The following is a 16013-nucleotide window of genomic DNA, read 5'->3' on the forward strand; positions in this document are numbered from 1 at the left end:
TGCTGGCCAGAAGCACTGCCAATCAGAACGTGTGCTCCAGCTGGGCTACCTTGGTCAAGGCCCCACAGCGCCGGTTGATGGGCCCACAGCATATTATTTTGACCCCTGTAAATAAACAAATGGGTCTTCAGATCGCGTTCCCTCCATCCGTCACTGATGCCCGCAAGCTTGCTGCATTCCTCTGTCGACTCGTGGTTTCCCATTGACCGCGCAACTCTCCCGAAACCACGCGTAGAAATTCACAGCACTGCAATTGTAACCGGCCTAACGACAACCGCGCTTTCTCGGCTCGAATTGTATTTCGCCAGCCCATCGATATCGGCGCCCCTCTAGTCATTAGTTTCCGGTCGCACTTGCTGCCATTCTCGAAGTCCGCGAGGGCCATCGCGCTCCACGCTCCGCTCGGCAGGTTCGCCATGAACATCAACAGCAATAATAGAGGCAACCATGCCACTACCAAACCAAAGCATATTTCTAGACTCAGAAAAGAAATGTTGCAGCATCGTATGCACCACAACCCCTTCAGCTCACCGCCATCTTCCACCGGCTCCCACGACACGGTCAGCACCACCACCGCAGATTTAACCCAAGACTTATCCGACTTCTCTTTTGGGCCCGACGGTGAGGGCACTCGCCAAGACCTTCAGAGCCCGTCTAGAAGATACACAGCCCGGTCAGGCCGCTTTGGCTCCAAGCAAATGCCCGAGAGCGTCCTTAACACATCGGCAATTGCTCGCACCTTTCCCGAATGGACCGGCCTCCTGGCCGAGGACACCCGCACCGCCGACATGGCCGCGCTGAATAGCAAGCCCGTTTCTGCCTCCCCGGTTGGGAAGGAGAACATGCCCCCGACGCAGGAACGTGCTAACGAGAACACGTTCGAGATCGTGGCTGACGCGAAGAGGAGGCGCTTCCGCTCTGATTTGCAGGCTCGCGTTGAGAACGAATCAGATTGTTCCACTATTCTCTCTCTCTCGCCAGCCAGGCCCGGTTCGGCTGCTCGCCGCTCCCGTTTCGCAGCAACACAGCCGGACGCCACGGCATCTCCCGACGGGCTTAAACGCTCACTGCAGGACATGGTCTCCAAGATCCGGACGGAGAAACAGACGACAAGGGGTGACACTACTCCAAGGCACTCATCAATAGCACAAACCAATCACCAAACCCCGGCGCAAAGCTTAGCGGTGGACAACAGCATGGTCACCGCTACCAACCGGTCCTTCTTCCTGCCATCTTTCCGGCATCTTCCGGACTGGACGTCTGGCACTCTCAAGTTTAGCACGACCAAGAACGGTGTCCCGGTCTTTGTCAAGTCGGGCAAGTCAGGCGTCCGCCTTGACCAATATGGCAAGGAGCACGGTGAGATTCACGCTGTCGGCATCTCGGAGGAGGACGAGGAAATCTTTGTCTCGATGGATAAGCTCCAGGAGGAAGTCCGCGAACTCCACGATCACGACGCAATGCTCCAGCAGGAGGCAGAGAAGCTGCAGCGGGAAGTCAACCTGCTCCAGGCTGAGCTTAAGAGGCTCAGGAGTTCAAAGCTCTCTGACAGCGCCATTGGTTCAGAATCCGAGTCCTCGTTCAGGCGGAGCGGCGGACGTGACCAGGAACTGGAGCATGAAATCGCTGAGCTGCGTGATCGTCTTGACCGGGCTAGCAGGCAGGTCGGTGTCCACGATATCCACAATGCTGCCCTCGCTGCAGAGCGGGACGAGGCGTTGCACCAAGCCGCGATTGCTCGTGAGCGGGCCACAAAGCTTCAAGCAGAACTGGAGGCCTCGCAGAGGGATCTCGAGTCCTCTCTTCACATGCTGCAGGAGAAGGAAGCCTTGCAGCTTGAGAACGAGTCCTTGTGTGCGGAGGTCGAAACTCTCAAAGAACAGCGTGATGCCGCAATCAAGAAGAACAAGGCTCTTACCGCCGAAAATGAAAAGCTTCGTCGTGAGCTCAGTGGGGTCCAAAAGGACCTCCGTGCGGCCCGTGAGGAGCTTTCCTCGGTCCGCAGGCAGTGCGAGACTCTCCAGGAGGAGAAGCGACACCTTGCGCAGGACCATGCCAGCATGGAGCGCAACAATGAGAACTACTTCAAGGAGAACAAGAAACTGCAGGCACAGGTAGCTGCGCGGGACCAGCACATTGCTGATCTCAAGAAGGGTATCAGCTCTCGAGACAAAATGCTTGACAACATTCAGGACTTGAACGCGGATACGGAAGTGCTCGAGCTGAATGCTGATCTCCAGGCCGAAGTGGAACGCATGCAGCAGAAGCTGGAGCAGCAGACGGCCGAATTGCATCAAAAAGATGACGATATCAGCACAAAGGAAGGCAGGATCCGCTCCCTCAAGGAGCAGAACCTCGATCTCTCTATCGACAACGAGCGACTTCAGGAGGAGAACCAGCGCCTTCGTTCAGAGCATGAGGAAATCAGAGCCCAGTGGATCGACGAAAGGCACAAGGTGGCTCGGTTAAACCAGCTCCTCGGCAAAAACACTGCCAGCGAGACCGCTGACGGTGGTGTCCGCTTGGCCGACGATTTGAGGCAGACGGAAGCAGCTCTCAGGGAGAAGCTCGAGCGCCGAGAAGCAGCTGTTAAGAAGGTCAAGCAGCTGTCGAGCAAAATCAGCGACATTGCGGAGAGGGAGTTTCTCGGCAAAACAACCAAAGTCACCCGCATCGTCGAGCCAAAAGATATGAACAGTGGTACAAACGAGGGGACCGGAAAGAGTATCGCTACCAGTGTTGACGAGCACACCAGAAGGGAGCCTAATCTCACTGACGACTCTGATTTCGCTAGCGTCATGGAGGACGAAATTGCCAAGCTGAGACATAACTATCGGGCACTTCAGAGTCGCGCACGACAGGAGACGGAGAATACCGATCATTCGATGGCGTCATCCGCGCCGATGCTCCAGCGCAGCAAGTCCGACAGCGGCGTCGTGCCTTCCAAGTCCACCCAGCCGAAGGCCCAGCTATCCGGAATACTTAAGAAGACTAGCCAATTCGCTGTTGAGGAGGACACCGGCCGCTTCAGCGTGAGGTCTGCGCTGAGCATTGTCAGCGAGCACACAGAAGACGAGGCCCTCATCACCTCGCAGAGTCAAAAGTCCTGGGCGGGCAACACCCAGGGCGAGCTTCCCCGGCCGCAATCCCGGATGCGTAGGAATTCCGAGATTGATCGTGACATGACGGAGCCGAATATGACCTCGGCCTTCTTCATGCCCGACATCACGCTGGAGGGCAGCAAGCAGCACGCCGCGCAGGACCTGCCGCTCCCATCCCTTAGCAAGGAGGCCCGCCGGGTTCTAGACGGCATTTGCAAGCACAACTCGGCCAACTGCAATGTGTGCGTGCGCATCGCTAGCCACGGCGAGAAGAACGCCACGTACAACTCCACTCTTACCACGAACAAGATCCTCATCACGGCCGAGGATGTCAGACGGGGCAAGAAGACTGTCTCAGTGGAGAAGCCGATCCCGGTGTCAGACCGCGTCGCCGAACAGGCCCAGACCCACGCAGCACAGCAACAACGGAACCAACAGTTCGACGATGAACCTACCATGCGGCCCTCCATGTCGCCTGGCGAGGCCCTCGCAATCCTGATCAAAGAAACCCGAGACGAAATCAACCATCTCCAGATTGAGTTGAAGGGGGCGAACGAGGTGTACTTTGCCCTGGACAAATCCATGGGCATGCGCGAGCGGAAGAAGGTCATGGGCGAGATCAAGCGCCTGCAGGGCGAGTTGGAGGCCAAGAGCGGACACCTATACCGACTACACGATGTGCTAGAGGGGCAGAAACAGGCGGGGCAGCTGATGGAGGGCGAACAGGTCGATGTTACCATTCTAAGTGGCCTGTTGAGGGCCGAAATGACTGGGGAAAGCAGAGCGGAAGGGATAGAGGAGTGGAATGGATTTGACTGATGGAGTATTGGACGAGTATAATCGGGTGTGGACTGCGGTGTTGGGAGGGGCTGACGGAGGTTTGTTCCAATGCGGTACTGGTACGAGTATTTGGCTGGCGCACGCGAAGGAAGGGGGCTGACTTGGTTGTCATGGTATGTTTGTTGGGTGAGGATCGCTGTTTGGAGTATTGTCTGTATGGGATTGGGTTTGCAAATTGGCTTTGTTGGTTTACGATTCAGGTTCAGGTTCATTTTCAGGCTGCAGACTAAACGGGATCCGTCTGGCTTGCATATTCGGAGCAACTCTGCAGGGCGTTCGAGGCTGGAGAAGAATAACATTGTTCTGGTTTCCTGTTCATCCGTGCGTCGTCGGGCTGGCTTCCGGTGTTGGATTGAATGATGAGGTTTGTCTCGGTGTAATGCAAGTACTGTGCCGAACCGCACGGCCTTCCGGGAGGGGCCTATCTCCCAATCGTTCTTCGAACTCCAGCAGGAGTATAAGAGAACTGCTTGAGGAAGGAAGTGGTTTTGCAACCGCTGCCTGTGTCGGTGTACTCCAGCGTTGACGAAGTCTTGCCCTCCGTTTATGGCATGAGCGAGATAATCGAGCACCGCCTCGTATTGAGCCAAAGCGGCCCCAAATCTCGGCCATTGTTTCACACAATGACAAAGTACACTCTAATTGGAAGTTCCCATATCCGTGGCCCCGGAGCCGATCAACAACTTAGTGGCGGTAGAAGCGGAATGAAAGTTATCGGCAGAGCATTTTACTACTAGAGTATGTAGTTACCACGGATATTGGGACTGTGTTTAACCCCTTGCGGAGTGTGCCCCGCCGAGCCCCGCAGGCGGCCACCGACTCCAATAAGAGTTCATCGACGATCTGAATACTATCTGAATACTATCTGAATACTATCTGAATACTATCTGAATACTATCTGAATACTATCTGAATACTATCTGAACCCAACCACAGAAAACGCAAACCATCATTTACCGAGGATCTGAATATGCACAGGCACAGATCTGCGCACAGACACAGGTGTGTGCAATTTTGTACGAGGCAACAGGCACATGCACCGATACAGATAGCTGCGCGGCCATAGGCCTTGGTTTAGTGTTCAGGGCACTGATACGATCACCAAGTGCCAGGCAGGTAGGCCTACATCATAAGCATGCCATGCACAGTGTGTCGAGCGCGGAGATTGGCATAACTAGCAGTACTAGCGGCCCAAGAAGCTCGGAGGTCTGGGCGCCTTCATCACCAAACAATCCCCACCCTCGATCGCGCCCCGATCGAGGCAACCATCGACGACCTTACCTGAATGCTCAATTTCCCGGATATTCTAGCTCGAAGTGGGTGAATCGAGGAGACATCCAGTATTTCTGGGGTCTCTCCTCTGATTGAAGTGTCGTTGTTCGAGACTCAAAGCCTCAACGTCTCTATTTAGTAGTGAACACAACTGCTTGATAGAAGCTTGGCCATCTACCAGTGTGGTATGTGTGCCCCGCGTGGGAAGCAGCCTCCAGTATAGCTTGCCCAATCGGGGCAACTCTTCGGTGGCCTTATTATTAACGTAAAAGCTGTGACCACAAACAGATGCCGGGGGTGAGAGTTCAAGAACCGAGCTCGGTCACCGGCAGCAGTGGCTTGCCCGTGAGGGCATGTCAGACGTCACACCAATCCATTCACCAGACCTCGGATGACTTTATTATTTCTCCGCAGCTCATGACGTTTCTCCCTTATTACAACCATCACAGTATACACAATACCTCCAGATAGCTACGGCTCTTCCCTGGGGTTACAGCTTGTTGTAGTCGAACGGAGATTCTTTCGATCTACGTCTAATAAGAGAACCACGACTACTAAAGGGATCAGAACCCTGACGAGGAACTCTTCCGTGGGAAGGTATCCTTCCTGTCTTTCAACATCCACAACATCCCCATCGTTATACGTAGTGGTCTTGGTACCTACCTACTCGGTAGGTAGTCAGACACAACTTAGGTAACGTATTCATGTAATTGTGCTATACATACTAGTACTGTGCGAAGTATGTCATCACGGGCCTAGACTCTTCCCATCCTCACCTTTGGAACAGACCAATGAGCCAGCACGGCCATTCTGGATCGAGCATTCGCTGATATGCCAAGCCTCTTTCATCGAACAAAGGGCGAGGCCCAGGGAGGTCTCGAATCCTCAACTCCCCGCTCCCTTCCGCCACAGGGTTGGAGGGTGAGCTAGTCTAAGTGTAATGATCGCTTTGCTGGCAGAACGGAGAGCCTGGGATATAGGTAGGTAGCTGACAGTCATCTCGGTCTTGTTGTTGGCATGCAAGAGGAGCCGGAGTAGCGACAGTCTGACGTTACAGTGCATGTATGTGATCAGCCTTGCCGATGGACCGTGCTCCAGCGTACACTACATGTAGATAATATGGCTGCTGAAGGACTGCTTGTAAGTTGTCGGGCTGAGCCGAAGGTCTCATGATGATCGCGTCCTTTGTTGCAGACTACGCTAATGGTTAGCCGAGTCTCGAACAAAGCGACTTGTGGCCACATCCGTGTCCGCATAGCTGTCCCTGTCTGAGAGTCGGGGCCGGCCTTGTGGCTTTGAAGCAAACCTGGCGCACAGCTCTCACCCTCCCTCCCTCCCTCCTGCTTTATTAGACGGCACAATCCGCCCCCTCCGCCACCCACGACTGCAGCGTGCCACCACCATCGCTGTGATCAAACCAAGCCTCTACAACACCATTTGCGGAGGCGCTCGATCTCGGAGTCGTTCTCCCTTTTCCACCAAACGCAACTTGAGGCTGTGAGAAGGCAACATGACCTCAGAGGCCTCATCGAATAACCCGGCGTGCGTCGAATGCAAGCGACGCAAGCAGGGGGTGAGTATTCTCGGCCTCTTGGTCGGAAAACCTCGCAGCGCCACATCGCCCGTTAGCTCCTTTTTACTAGGCTTCGACTGACACTCGCTCCAGTGTGACCGCCATTTCCCCTGTGGCCACTGTGTGAAGCGGAAGGTAGCCCACCTCTGCACCTTCAGGGCAAGCGATTCCAGAACCCCTAACGACCAGCGTTCAAATGACAGCCAGTCCAGGTTAGGCCCACAGGTCCGACACTGTTTCTGCGTCTCCGCTGACAATTCTGCCGCGGTCTCCCCCCTCAGCACGCATGGGAAGCGCAGGCTCGAGAGTCAAGACGATGTGGCCCCTCCTAATGGAGACTCGGAGCATGATGATGCTTCGGATATCAACGTTAGCGACGCCCTGAATTGCCTGGGCTACATGCCCTTTCATCACGCCGTGGTGCTGGGTCAGGGCCCTGGACCAAAGGTTAGTGCGGTGTGCGGTGTGCCAGGGGTCGGCGAGGTACCGTGCACTGACGGCGTAGCAGACAGGCAGAGATCTCGTCGAGGAGACCGACGTTGAACAGTCGGAAGAACTGAAGGAAACTCTGCGTTTGATGCCCAAAAGAGGGCTCATTGGTAAGCCTCAACGACCCCGTAGCCGACCGTAGCCTTGCGCGGGGGGCTGACTAGAAGTAGACGTTCTCGTCGATAACTTCCTGGACGGCGCGAACTATCATTACTACGCCCTATACTCGGAGGCCTTTAGGAACCAGTATCGTGGTTGGTGCGCCAAATCGCAGGATAAGGTGACGCCCGAGCTCACGAGCCTCATCCTGCGTGTCTGTACCTGCTCCCTCCACCTCATCATCGGAGATCGCGTCAGAGAGCAGTTGGAAGAACTCCAGACCGACGTTCTGACATACGCGAATCGGATGCACGTCTTAGCCCAGAAGCTAAGTGCCAGCATTGGCCCAGGAAAAGCCGGCCTCGTCCACATCCAGCAGCCCTTCCTCACGGCTTTCTGGTTCAAGTCGGCTTAGAGATGGGTAGAAGCCTGGCATGCCCTGGGTAGGGCCGTGCATTCAGCAATGGAGATAGGTAGATTCTTCTCCCTTCTTTCCCGAGCCTATCAAAGCTCTCGGCGCCAAGCTGATATCGCCAAGGTCTTCATAAAGACTCCTTGTCCGAAGGTATGGAGGAGTTTGACCGCGAGATGAGGAGACGGATGTGGACGATCCTGTATCTGTGGGATTTGTGAGTAGACCCTCTCGGCTGTCGAGACCGTGGGCTAAACCGTCGCCATAGCTCACTGAGCGCTATGTTGTCCCGGTCATTCCATATCAACCACACCGAGTGCAAAGCCGTGATGCCCACTTTGGCCCTGGAAATCAGCCCGGATCGCCCAGGTCAGCCGTCGCCGTTCCGGCATATGAATCTCCACTGCCAGCTTTGCATCGACATGGGAGCGCAACTTCGTGCGCCTTCGGATTCGGACGTGGAAAAGGCGAAAAAAGCCGGGCGGGTAAAAGACGTGGTTGATGAATGGTTCGCGAAGATCCCAGCCGAATACGCATTGGAGAACCCGGACATGAAATGGGATGAAGACTTCGGATGGGTCGTGTTTCAGCGGCGCTATCTGCATCTGATCGGATATCTGAGTCTCCTTCGTCGCGCACAGCACGGCCAAGCACAGGTCGGACCTCGAACTCGACCTCCTAGCGGCGGGCGTCGAGTCGGCACTCGGTCTGATGCACCGGGCTTGGATCTTTTTCGAAAACCTGAAAACAATGGGGGCCAAGTTCCATTATGCTATTTTTTGCATCTTCGACACGGCAACCGCTCTGTACTGTGCCCTTCACAAGGATGAGGCTCGCAACCTTCCGCAGCGCGACGCCGCCGTCGACGCTGTCTTCAAAGGATTGAGCCTGCTCCAAGAGGCGGGCAAGGAGTCCAAGAACACGCAGAAACTGTACCGCATTCTCGAAGGACTCCTTATGAAACTCCCATTGAGCGCCGTTGAACAACGAGCGATCGGAGCAGCGAAACGGGTGAGAACCGAGACAATCCGATGTCGACAAACAGTTGGTAACGCCAGCTCCGGCAGCGAGTCCCCCAGCGAACGTTCTGGGTCGATACCAGAAAGCTATCAAAGCTTGAATCCCCAGGTTTTGTCTGGTGCTGCTCATGTGCAGACGGACCCCGATTTAGCATCCCCAACAGGGGTTGCACAAGGCGTCCTCAACGGTCTTCCGTCGACCACCCCGTTCGTGTCGTCGTCGGCTCCCACAGATCCGCCTATACCAGAGCTGGACGCCAGAAATGACCGCCATGCCGCCCATGCCCTCCACAATTGCCGTTCAGCCGAACCCTGTTTCCCTCAGTGAGGCGCCTTGGCAACAGCCATCATATGGGCTGTTTCCTGCAATCAACGGCCTGGACTACGGCCTCGACAGCGGCCTGGATAACGGCCTGGATAACGGCCTGGACCACGGTACCCTACCAGGGTTCACGGTGCCGTCGGTTCTCCAGACGTGGGACTGGCAGTGCCTCAACCTCGGACACCCCATGGAGTGGATTCGAAACACCTATACGCCCCGTGTCGGCGATCAGAACGGGAGCCCCACTACCCAGGCTGGCGTCTCGGGAGGATTCCGTGGCCCAAGTTTGGCGAACGGTGGCGTTGTGAGTCCGGATAACGAAGATCTGAGCCAGTGAGGCACATCGACAGGCACTGGCTGTCGCATTGACAGGAGATAGAGCATCTAATTCACCTTTCTTCATGACTTCCGTATTGATTGCCCTTTTCGACGATTTAAGGAGACTTTGCCTCATTGGATTTCCTAACTTGCCCAACATGGGTGCGTAAGGGAGGGAAAGGAACCGCGGGGGAAGATATTTGCGGTTCCTGAGATTGAAATGGATTAGTTTGTATGAAGGGGGTTTGGGGCCTTCATCTTCATCTGACCTCGATCGTAATGCAGAATGATAATCACAATCCACGCTGAAGCTCTCGTCATTGCTAGGTTGTGTCGTTGATCGGGGCATTTTCACCTTTGCGGTCATGAACACCACCCTTCACAGGGACAGTGAGGGATTTCAAGGTGTGTGAGAAGGTCGTTATTTATAGCCCCTGCATTATTGTGCTCCCGCAAACGAACGGCAGTGGATTATGCTAATTCTTAGTCAGTGTCGCGAGCCCCGAAAACCATCGGACGCGTGCTGTGGCGACTGTGCGCCGCTTTTCGTCACACAGCTTTATCACCTACTGTGTAAGCTCGGAGCTAAGGTACAAATGCGACATTCCTAACTCGGGATTGGATAGGTGGCGCTACAGCGATCAATCCGCGTGGCTTGCTGGGTGTCTGGTACTGCCACATGAGAAGAGAGGTTCTGGTTTGGTTGTTGCTGGGCTCTCGCGGGCGCAACGCTCCTGGAGGTGAGAATCCCGGTGGAGTCGTGCCACTCAATGGGGACCTTGAATAGTTGCCCAGCCCAGCCGTCGCGATGATGGATCGCGCGACTCGCACCTGCCAGGCTCACAGCACGGGCAGTGCAACCTGGAAACTAAGGTACCTACCTAGGTACCTATAGGTATGCAGACATCCCAGGTTAAAATACGACCTTTTGTTTCTGCTGAGGGTTTGAACGGCTAGAACCACCCAGCCGTGCGTTAGGTACAGAGGTTGCGCTTTCATCCGGTAAGCGTCGGCGACCTCGGCCCCTTCCGCGCCGGGACGGGTAAGGGACTTGACGGTACACCCAACAATGCACCTCCGTCAAGCCAGGCTCGGAGTCATATCGGCCTCGGGAAGGTGGAGGGGCACCGTGACAACTTCTCGACCCCGCGTTTCCCTTTTCGAAAATAGCACGCGACAGCATCGGCGTCTCAGACAGCCATTTTCTCTTCCGGGCTCGGGCTCCGCCTATGGTACATCATCACCACAAGCTCACAAGATGTCTCAAGCAAATGGATATACTCCCAAGGATGCGGGCGCTCCGAAGCATAATGCCTGGGTTGGCAGCGCCGGGGCAGCCGGCACGGATCTCAGAAGTCAGCTGCCATGAACTCGGAATGGTTCCTGCAGGCCAGTGGTGCTGACAGCGTCAACAGGCGACACGATGACGACGCCAACGGCCTCCATGCTTGCCGCTATCCAATCATGCACGCTGTTGGATGATGTCTTCAGCGAAGACCCTACGACCATTGACCTGGAGAGCCACTGTGCGGCCCTGACTGGCAAGGAAGCCGGGCTGTTTGTCTTGTCGGGCACCATGGGGAACGTCCTGGCGCTGCGGTCTTTGCTGACACAGCCGCCGCATGGCGTGTTGTGCGACTACCGTTCGCACATTGTGAGATATGAGGCTGGAGGGTGAGTCAACCGGGGTTTCCGCGCGCGCGAAGCAAGACTCACTGACGCCCGTCACAGGGTCGCCACACTAACTGGCGCTCTCGTCAAGGCGGTCGTGCCAAAGAACGGTGTCTATCTCACTCTGGAAGATGTCAGGGCAAACGTCCATCTTGATGATGACGTTCATACATGCCCGACGCGTGTCATCAGTTTGGAGAACACGCTCAATGGCATGATTATGCCGCTGGAAGAGGCGCGACGCATCTCTGCCTTTGCCCGGGAGCATGGTCTCAAGATGCACTGCGATGGAGCACGGCTCTGGGAAGTCGCCGCGTCGGGCGCCGGCAGCCTGGTTGAGTTTGCTTCGTGTTTCGACACGGTGAGCCTCTGCTTCTCTAAGGGCCTAGGTGCCCCAATCGGGAGCGTACTGGTCGGTAGTGGGGACATAATCAAGCACGCACGCTGGGTGAGGAAGTCCATCGGCGGCGGACTGCGCCAGTCCGGCGTCGTCACGGCCGCTGCGCGAGTTGCCGTGGATGAGACATTCGGTAAGGGGCCAAACGGCGAGGGCGGCCTGCTAAAGACCACGCATTCTCTCGCACAAGAGATAGCAAAGATGTGGACGGACCTGGGCGGCAAGCTCGTTCATCCTGTGCATACCAACATGGTCTGGCTTGACTTGGATGATGCTAACTGCCCGGGTGCCAAGTTTGAGGAACTCGGCAAAGAGGCCGGCCTCAAGCTCATGGGCGGCCGACTGGTCATCCACTACCAGATCTACCAGAACCGTGACTTTGTCATCCCGAGGCTAGCACGCATTTTCGAGGCGGTCTTGGAGGCCAGAGCGCGGGGTAGTTTGGCCGACAAGAGCGGTGACGGAGAAGTTTCCATGTACCGCTCGCAATAGGGCGAACCAGCTTCGCTAGACAAGCGGACGATAACTGTTTGCGCTGATCCAACAGATGCAACATACGAGAATAACAGATCCTACCGGCCTAATAGACCGGGCTACTTGGCGTTGCCAAGTGATCGTTGACATCGGCGTCAAAATTTTTCCAGTCACGCATCGACAAACAACGTCTCTGAGCCTCTGGACATCCCCAATCCCGCCCTTGCTCGTCTGGGTGCCCAGCTTAGTGTAGCTCCTCCAGTCCCCGCCCTGCTGCAAAGAAGGGCCGACAACCCGGGCCGAGCAGTCAACAAAGTCCCCCGGCTGGCCGTTGAATAGCCCACTCGAGTTGGGCAGGGCACCGGGCTGCACTCCGCCGAACTCCGCCGGGTATGGGTTGTGGAACCGCAAAGAAGCAAAAGAAGCCATTCACGACGCGGGTTGCCTGTTGTATTCTACTGTACACACACTACCTTACACTACATACATACCTCCATCCAGCCCCGATACGGTGGTAAGGCGTACTTCTGACTGAAACAACCAGTAAGGTACGGTGTAAGCCAAAGTAGGGAGCCCAGGGAACGATACCATGAACGTCAAGCCATGCGGATATCCCGGTTGAGTTCGTCCCAACGATGACCTGTCTCGAGCCTCTCGGATCCTGGCGGCCCAGCCTGCCCAGCCACGGGTTCCAAGGTTACACTTTGAGGAACCGGAATATCTGGAACCTGCGGTGAATGGACAAGGAACAAGCATCTGCTGACTGTCAGTTGGGGAGCTCACGCTAATGCCCCGCATTACCCCTGTCTCTCCGCATGTAGCCCTGGCCTGACGTCACAGCAAACTTGGGGAAGTTGGCGAATGACCACGCTATAAAAGTTTAGCGAGCGGGCCAATGCCGGTGGGATTGAACTTGCAGCTGCGGGGAATGCAGTTCCCAATGCATCGAATTCTCAATCCTTCTCACCGAAGTGAATGAACTGTGACGAATGCAAACTAGAATGCGCCTGCCGAGGGGTAGACAGGCTCGTATGAGGCGCGAAGCCGAAGCATGCATCCGGACAGGGACTTAACTAGGTACCTGTAGGTACCTTGCCTTATGTTTCCGGCGGAATCTGAAGTGGTAGTGAGCTGAAGCTGCTTGCAGCGATGCGTGCCTCCTTTTTTGCCAAACGATCAGCGTCGCCCGAGTTGGCGGCAATGATGGTCGAACCAGGCCAAGTCTACACTAGATCCGGCGTGACCCTGCTACCCCAACATGAAGAGCTGCACTTGCCCTGTCACCATGGTTACACTTGACTTTGCTGCATGTGGAGAGCTTCCAGAGATTCCAGGTTCGTCTCCTGCCCAAACCGGTGGATGCAGACTTGGAAGCTACACTGTACCGAAGGTACCTTCCATCCGATTTCCGGGCTGCATACCTGCCTTGGCCGGTCATCAGGTTTCCGTCGCTCATCTATTTGAGGGCGGCAGCTCCCTCGTTTAACCGAACCTTCCTGCCGCCATGTCCCTCACTGGCACACTCCATCGACAGTCCTAGGCACCTTCACAACCACCACGTGCCGAGACCTTCGTAAATGGCACCGCGACGCCTCCTCGGGGCAGCGCTTGCTGGCCTAGCCTCAAGCGCCTCTGCGCTGTACATCAATGGCTCCGTGACGGCGCCATGCGATTCGCCGCTGTACTGCCATGGCGAAATCCTCAAGGCGATTCAGCTTGCTCAACCTTTCGTCGACTCCAAGACATTCGTGGACATGTAAGTCAGAAAGCGATCTGCTGGGTGCATCCGCGGTGAGACATGTGCTGACTTACATTCCCGCCAGGCCCACGATCAAGCCGGTGGAAGAGGTGATTGCAGCTTTCAACCGACTCAGCCAGCCGCTGAGCAATAACTCGGAGCTCAATGCCTTCCTGGCCGAAAACTTTGCACCAGCCGGCGGCGAGCTCGTGGAAGTGCCCAAAGAGGAGCTTCCAACCGACCCCCGCTTCCTAGACAAGCTCGAAGACACCGTCATCAAGGAGTTTGTTGAGAAGGTGATCGACATCTGGCCAGACCTTACCAGGCGGTACGGCGGCCCCGGAAACTGCTCGGAGTGTGCCAACAGCTTCATACCCGTGAACCGGACTTTCGTTGTGGCTGGTGGTCGCTTTCGCGAGCCTTACTACTGGGACTCGTACTGGATCCTCGAGGGCCTGGTGCGCACCGGAGGTGCCTTCACCGAGATCTCGAGGAATATTCTCGAGAACTTCCTTGACTTCATTGAGACCATCGGCTTCATTCCGAACGGCGCGAGAATCTACTACCTGAACAGGTCTCAGCCCCCGCTCCTGTCGCGGATGATAAAGACTTATGTTGACTACACCAACGACACGAGCATTATCGAGAGAGCCGTGCCGCTCTTAATCAAGGAGCACGAGTTTTTCATGAACAACCGGAGTGTGACCGTCACAGCCCCCAGCGGAAAAGCATACACTCTGAACGTGTACGTCACGACGCGGGACCGGACCGTAGTGAATCTGACGGGCTGACGTCTTTGCTTCACAGATACCACGTCAACAACAACCAACCGCGCCCAGAGGGGTACCGGCCGGATTACATCACGGTTAACAACGGGTCCTACTACGCCAAGTCGGGTATCATCTATCCCGTAAGCAAGCCGCTCAACGAGACGGAGCAAGCTGAGCTCTACTCCAACTTGGCCACCGGCGCCGAGTCCGGTTGGGATTACACGGCCCGATGGCTCAAGAACCCCATCGATGCCGCCAAGGATGTCTACTTCCCGCTGCGCTCCCTGAACGTGATTGGCACGCTCCCCGTCGATCTCAACGCGATCCTGTACGAGAACGAAGTCATCATCAGCCAGTACCTCAAGCAGCAAGGCAACGACTCTGAAGCGGAGCGGTGGGCTTATGCGGCCCGCGAGCGCAGCGAGGCCATGTACGAGCTGATGTGGAACGCGACCCATTGGTCTTACTTCGACTACAACCTCACCAGCAATTCGCAGCACATCTTCGTCCCGCTCGACGCCGACGCTAACGACCTCGACCGCGCCAACGCCCCTGCCGACCATCAAGTCATTTTCCACATCGCGCAGCTCTACCCCTTCTGGACCGGTGCCGCCCCGGCTCATCTGAAGGAGAACCCCCTCGCCGTGCAAAAGGCCTATGCCCGCGTGGCTCGCATGCTCGACGAGAAGGGAGGCGCCATCCCCACCACTAACTTCAGGACGGACGAGCAGTGGGACCAGCCCAACGTGTGGCCTCCGCACCAACACGTCCTCATGGACGGCCTGCTCAACACCCCGGCCACCTTTGGCGAGTCCGACCCGGCGTACCAGGGCGTGATGGACCTCGCCCTCCGCCTCGGACAGCGGTATCTCGACTCCACCTTCTGCACGTGGTACGCCACGGGCGGCTCGACCAGCCAGACGCCGCAGCTGCAGGGCGTGTCGCCGGGCGCGACGGGCATCATGTTCGAGAAGTATGCTGACAACGCGACCAACGTGGCCGGTAGCGGCGGCGAGTACGAGGTGGTTGAGGGTTTCGGATGGACCAACGGCGTGCTGATCTGGGCAGCGGATGTGTTTGGGACGAAGCTAAAGAGGCCTGACTGTGGTAACATCACGGCAGCGCACACTCACTCTAGCAAGAGGAGTGCGCCGGCAGATGGTGTTGCCAGCTGGTCGCGGCCGCGGAGCGCGGTTGAGCTGGACCCGTGGGATGCCAAGTGGACCAAGATGTTTGGGAGGAGCGCGTTGAGGCACTCAAAGAGGGAGAATGTGAGGAAGTCATGATTGTGATGGAAATTAATAGGGGTAGGAACAAGTTATGACTCCGATGTTACATACTTTTAGCATGACTTCCTTGCCGGACCTACCTAGGAAGCGTTTCTGCTTCCTGGCAAAGGCCGCATGCGCCGCAAGCCTGAAGGTTTCGTCCTGCAGGCTAGCCGGGTACGGCAGAGGTCCCTGCGAACGATAATCTAATGGCACACATGGGATGACAACTGGCTGATGAGGTTGTGAA

The 16013-nt window shown here is 56.3% G+C and overlaps 5 protein-coding genes across 5 annotated transcripts; all 5 read left to right on the forward strand.

The window, feature by feature from the left end:
* Nucleotides 1-491: 491 nt before the first annotated feature.
* Nucleotides 492-3920, forward strand: B0T15DRAFT_481234 (uncharacterized protein; the record flags this gene model as incomplete). The annotated part of the gene is made up of 2 exons (XM_062866010.1): nucleotides 492-1862; nucleotides 1935-3920. 2 exons carry the CDS (start codon nucleotides 492-494, stop codon nucleotides 3918-3920), a joined length of 3357 nt encoding a protein of 1118 aa, XP_062725366.1.
* A 2803-nt stretch (nucleotides 3921-6723) lies between these two features.
* Nucleotides 6724-7789, forward strand: B0T15DRAFT_488306 (uncharacterized protein; the record flags this gene model as incomplete). The annotated part of the gene is made up of 4 exons (XM_062866495.1): nucleotides 6724-6786; nucleotides 6880-7233; nucleotides 7295-7385; nucleotides 7446-7789. 4 exons carry the CDS (start codon nucleotides 6724-6726, stop codon nucleotides 7787-7789), a joined length of 852 nt encoding a protein of 283 aa, XP_062725367.1.
* Nucleotides 7790-7941: 152 nt separating this feature from the next.
* B0T15DRAFT_488307 (uncharacterized protein) lies at nucleotides 7942-9464 on the forward strand (the record flags this gene model as incomplete). Its single annotated transcript, XM_062866496.1, has 4 exons — nucleotides 7942-8003; nucleotides 8055-8369; nucleotides 8428-8797; nucleotides 9054-9464. 4 exons carry the CDS (start codon nucleotides 7942-7944, stop codon nucleotides 9462-9464), a joined length of 1158 nt encoding a protein of 385 aa, XP_062725368.1.
* A 1239-nt stretch (nucleotides 9465-10703) lies between these two features.
* Nucleotides 10704-12005, forward strand: B0T15DRAFT_488308 (pyridoxal phosphate-dependent transferase; the record flags this gene model as incomplete). Its single annotated transcript, XM_062866497.1, has 3 exons — nucleotides 10704-10800; nucleotides 10861-11119; nucleotides 11177-12005. The coding sequence occupies 3 exons, from the start codon at nucleotides 10704-10706 to the stop codon at nucleotides 12003-12005; spliced, it is 1185 nt and encodes a 394-aa protein (XP_062725369.1).
* Nucleotides 12006-13564: 1559 nt separating this feature from the next.
* B0T15DRAFT_387098 (glycoside hydrolase family 37 protein) lies at nucleotides 13565-15781 on the forward strand (the record flags this gene model as incomplete). The annotated part of the gene is made up of 3 exons (XM_062864364.1): nucleotides 13565-13743; nucleotides 13811-14470; nucleotides 14533-15781. The coding sequence occupies 3 exons, from the start codon at nucleotides 13565-13567 to the stop codon at nucleotides 15779-15781; spliced, it is 2088 nt and encodes a 695-aa protein (XP_062725370.1).
* Nucleotides 15782-16013: the final 232 nt, after the last annotated feature.

This window comes from Chaetomium strumarium, assembly GCF_033439665.1.
Source record: "Chaetomium strumarium strain CBS 333.67 chromosome Unknown B0T15scaffold_1, whole genome shotgun sequence".
In the NCBI taxonomy this organism is placed as follows: Eukaryota; Fungi; Ascomycota; class Sordariomycetes; order Sordariales; family Chaetomiaceae; genus Chaetomium; species Chaetomium strumarium.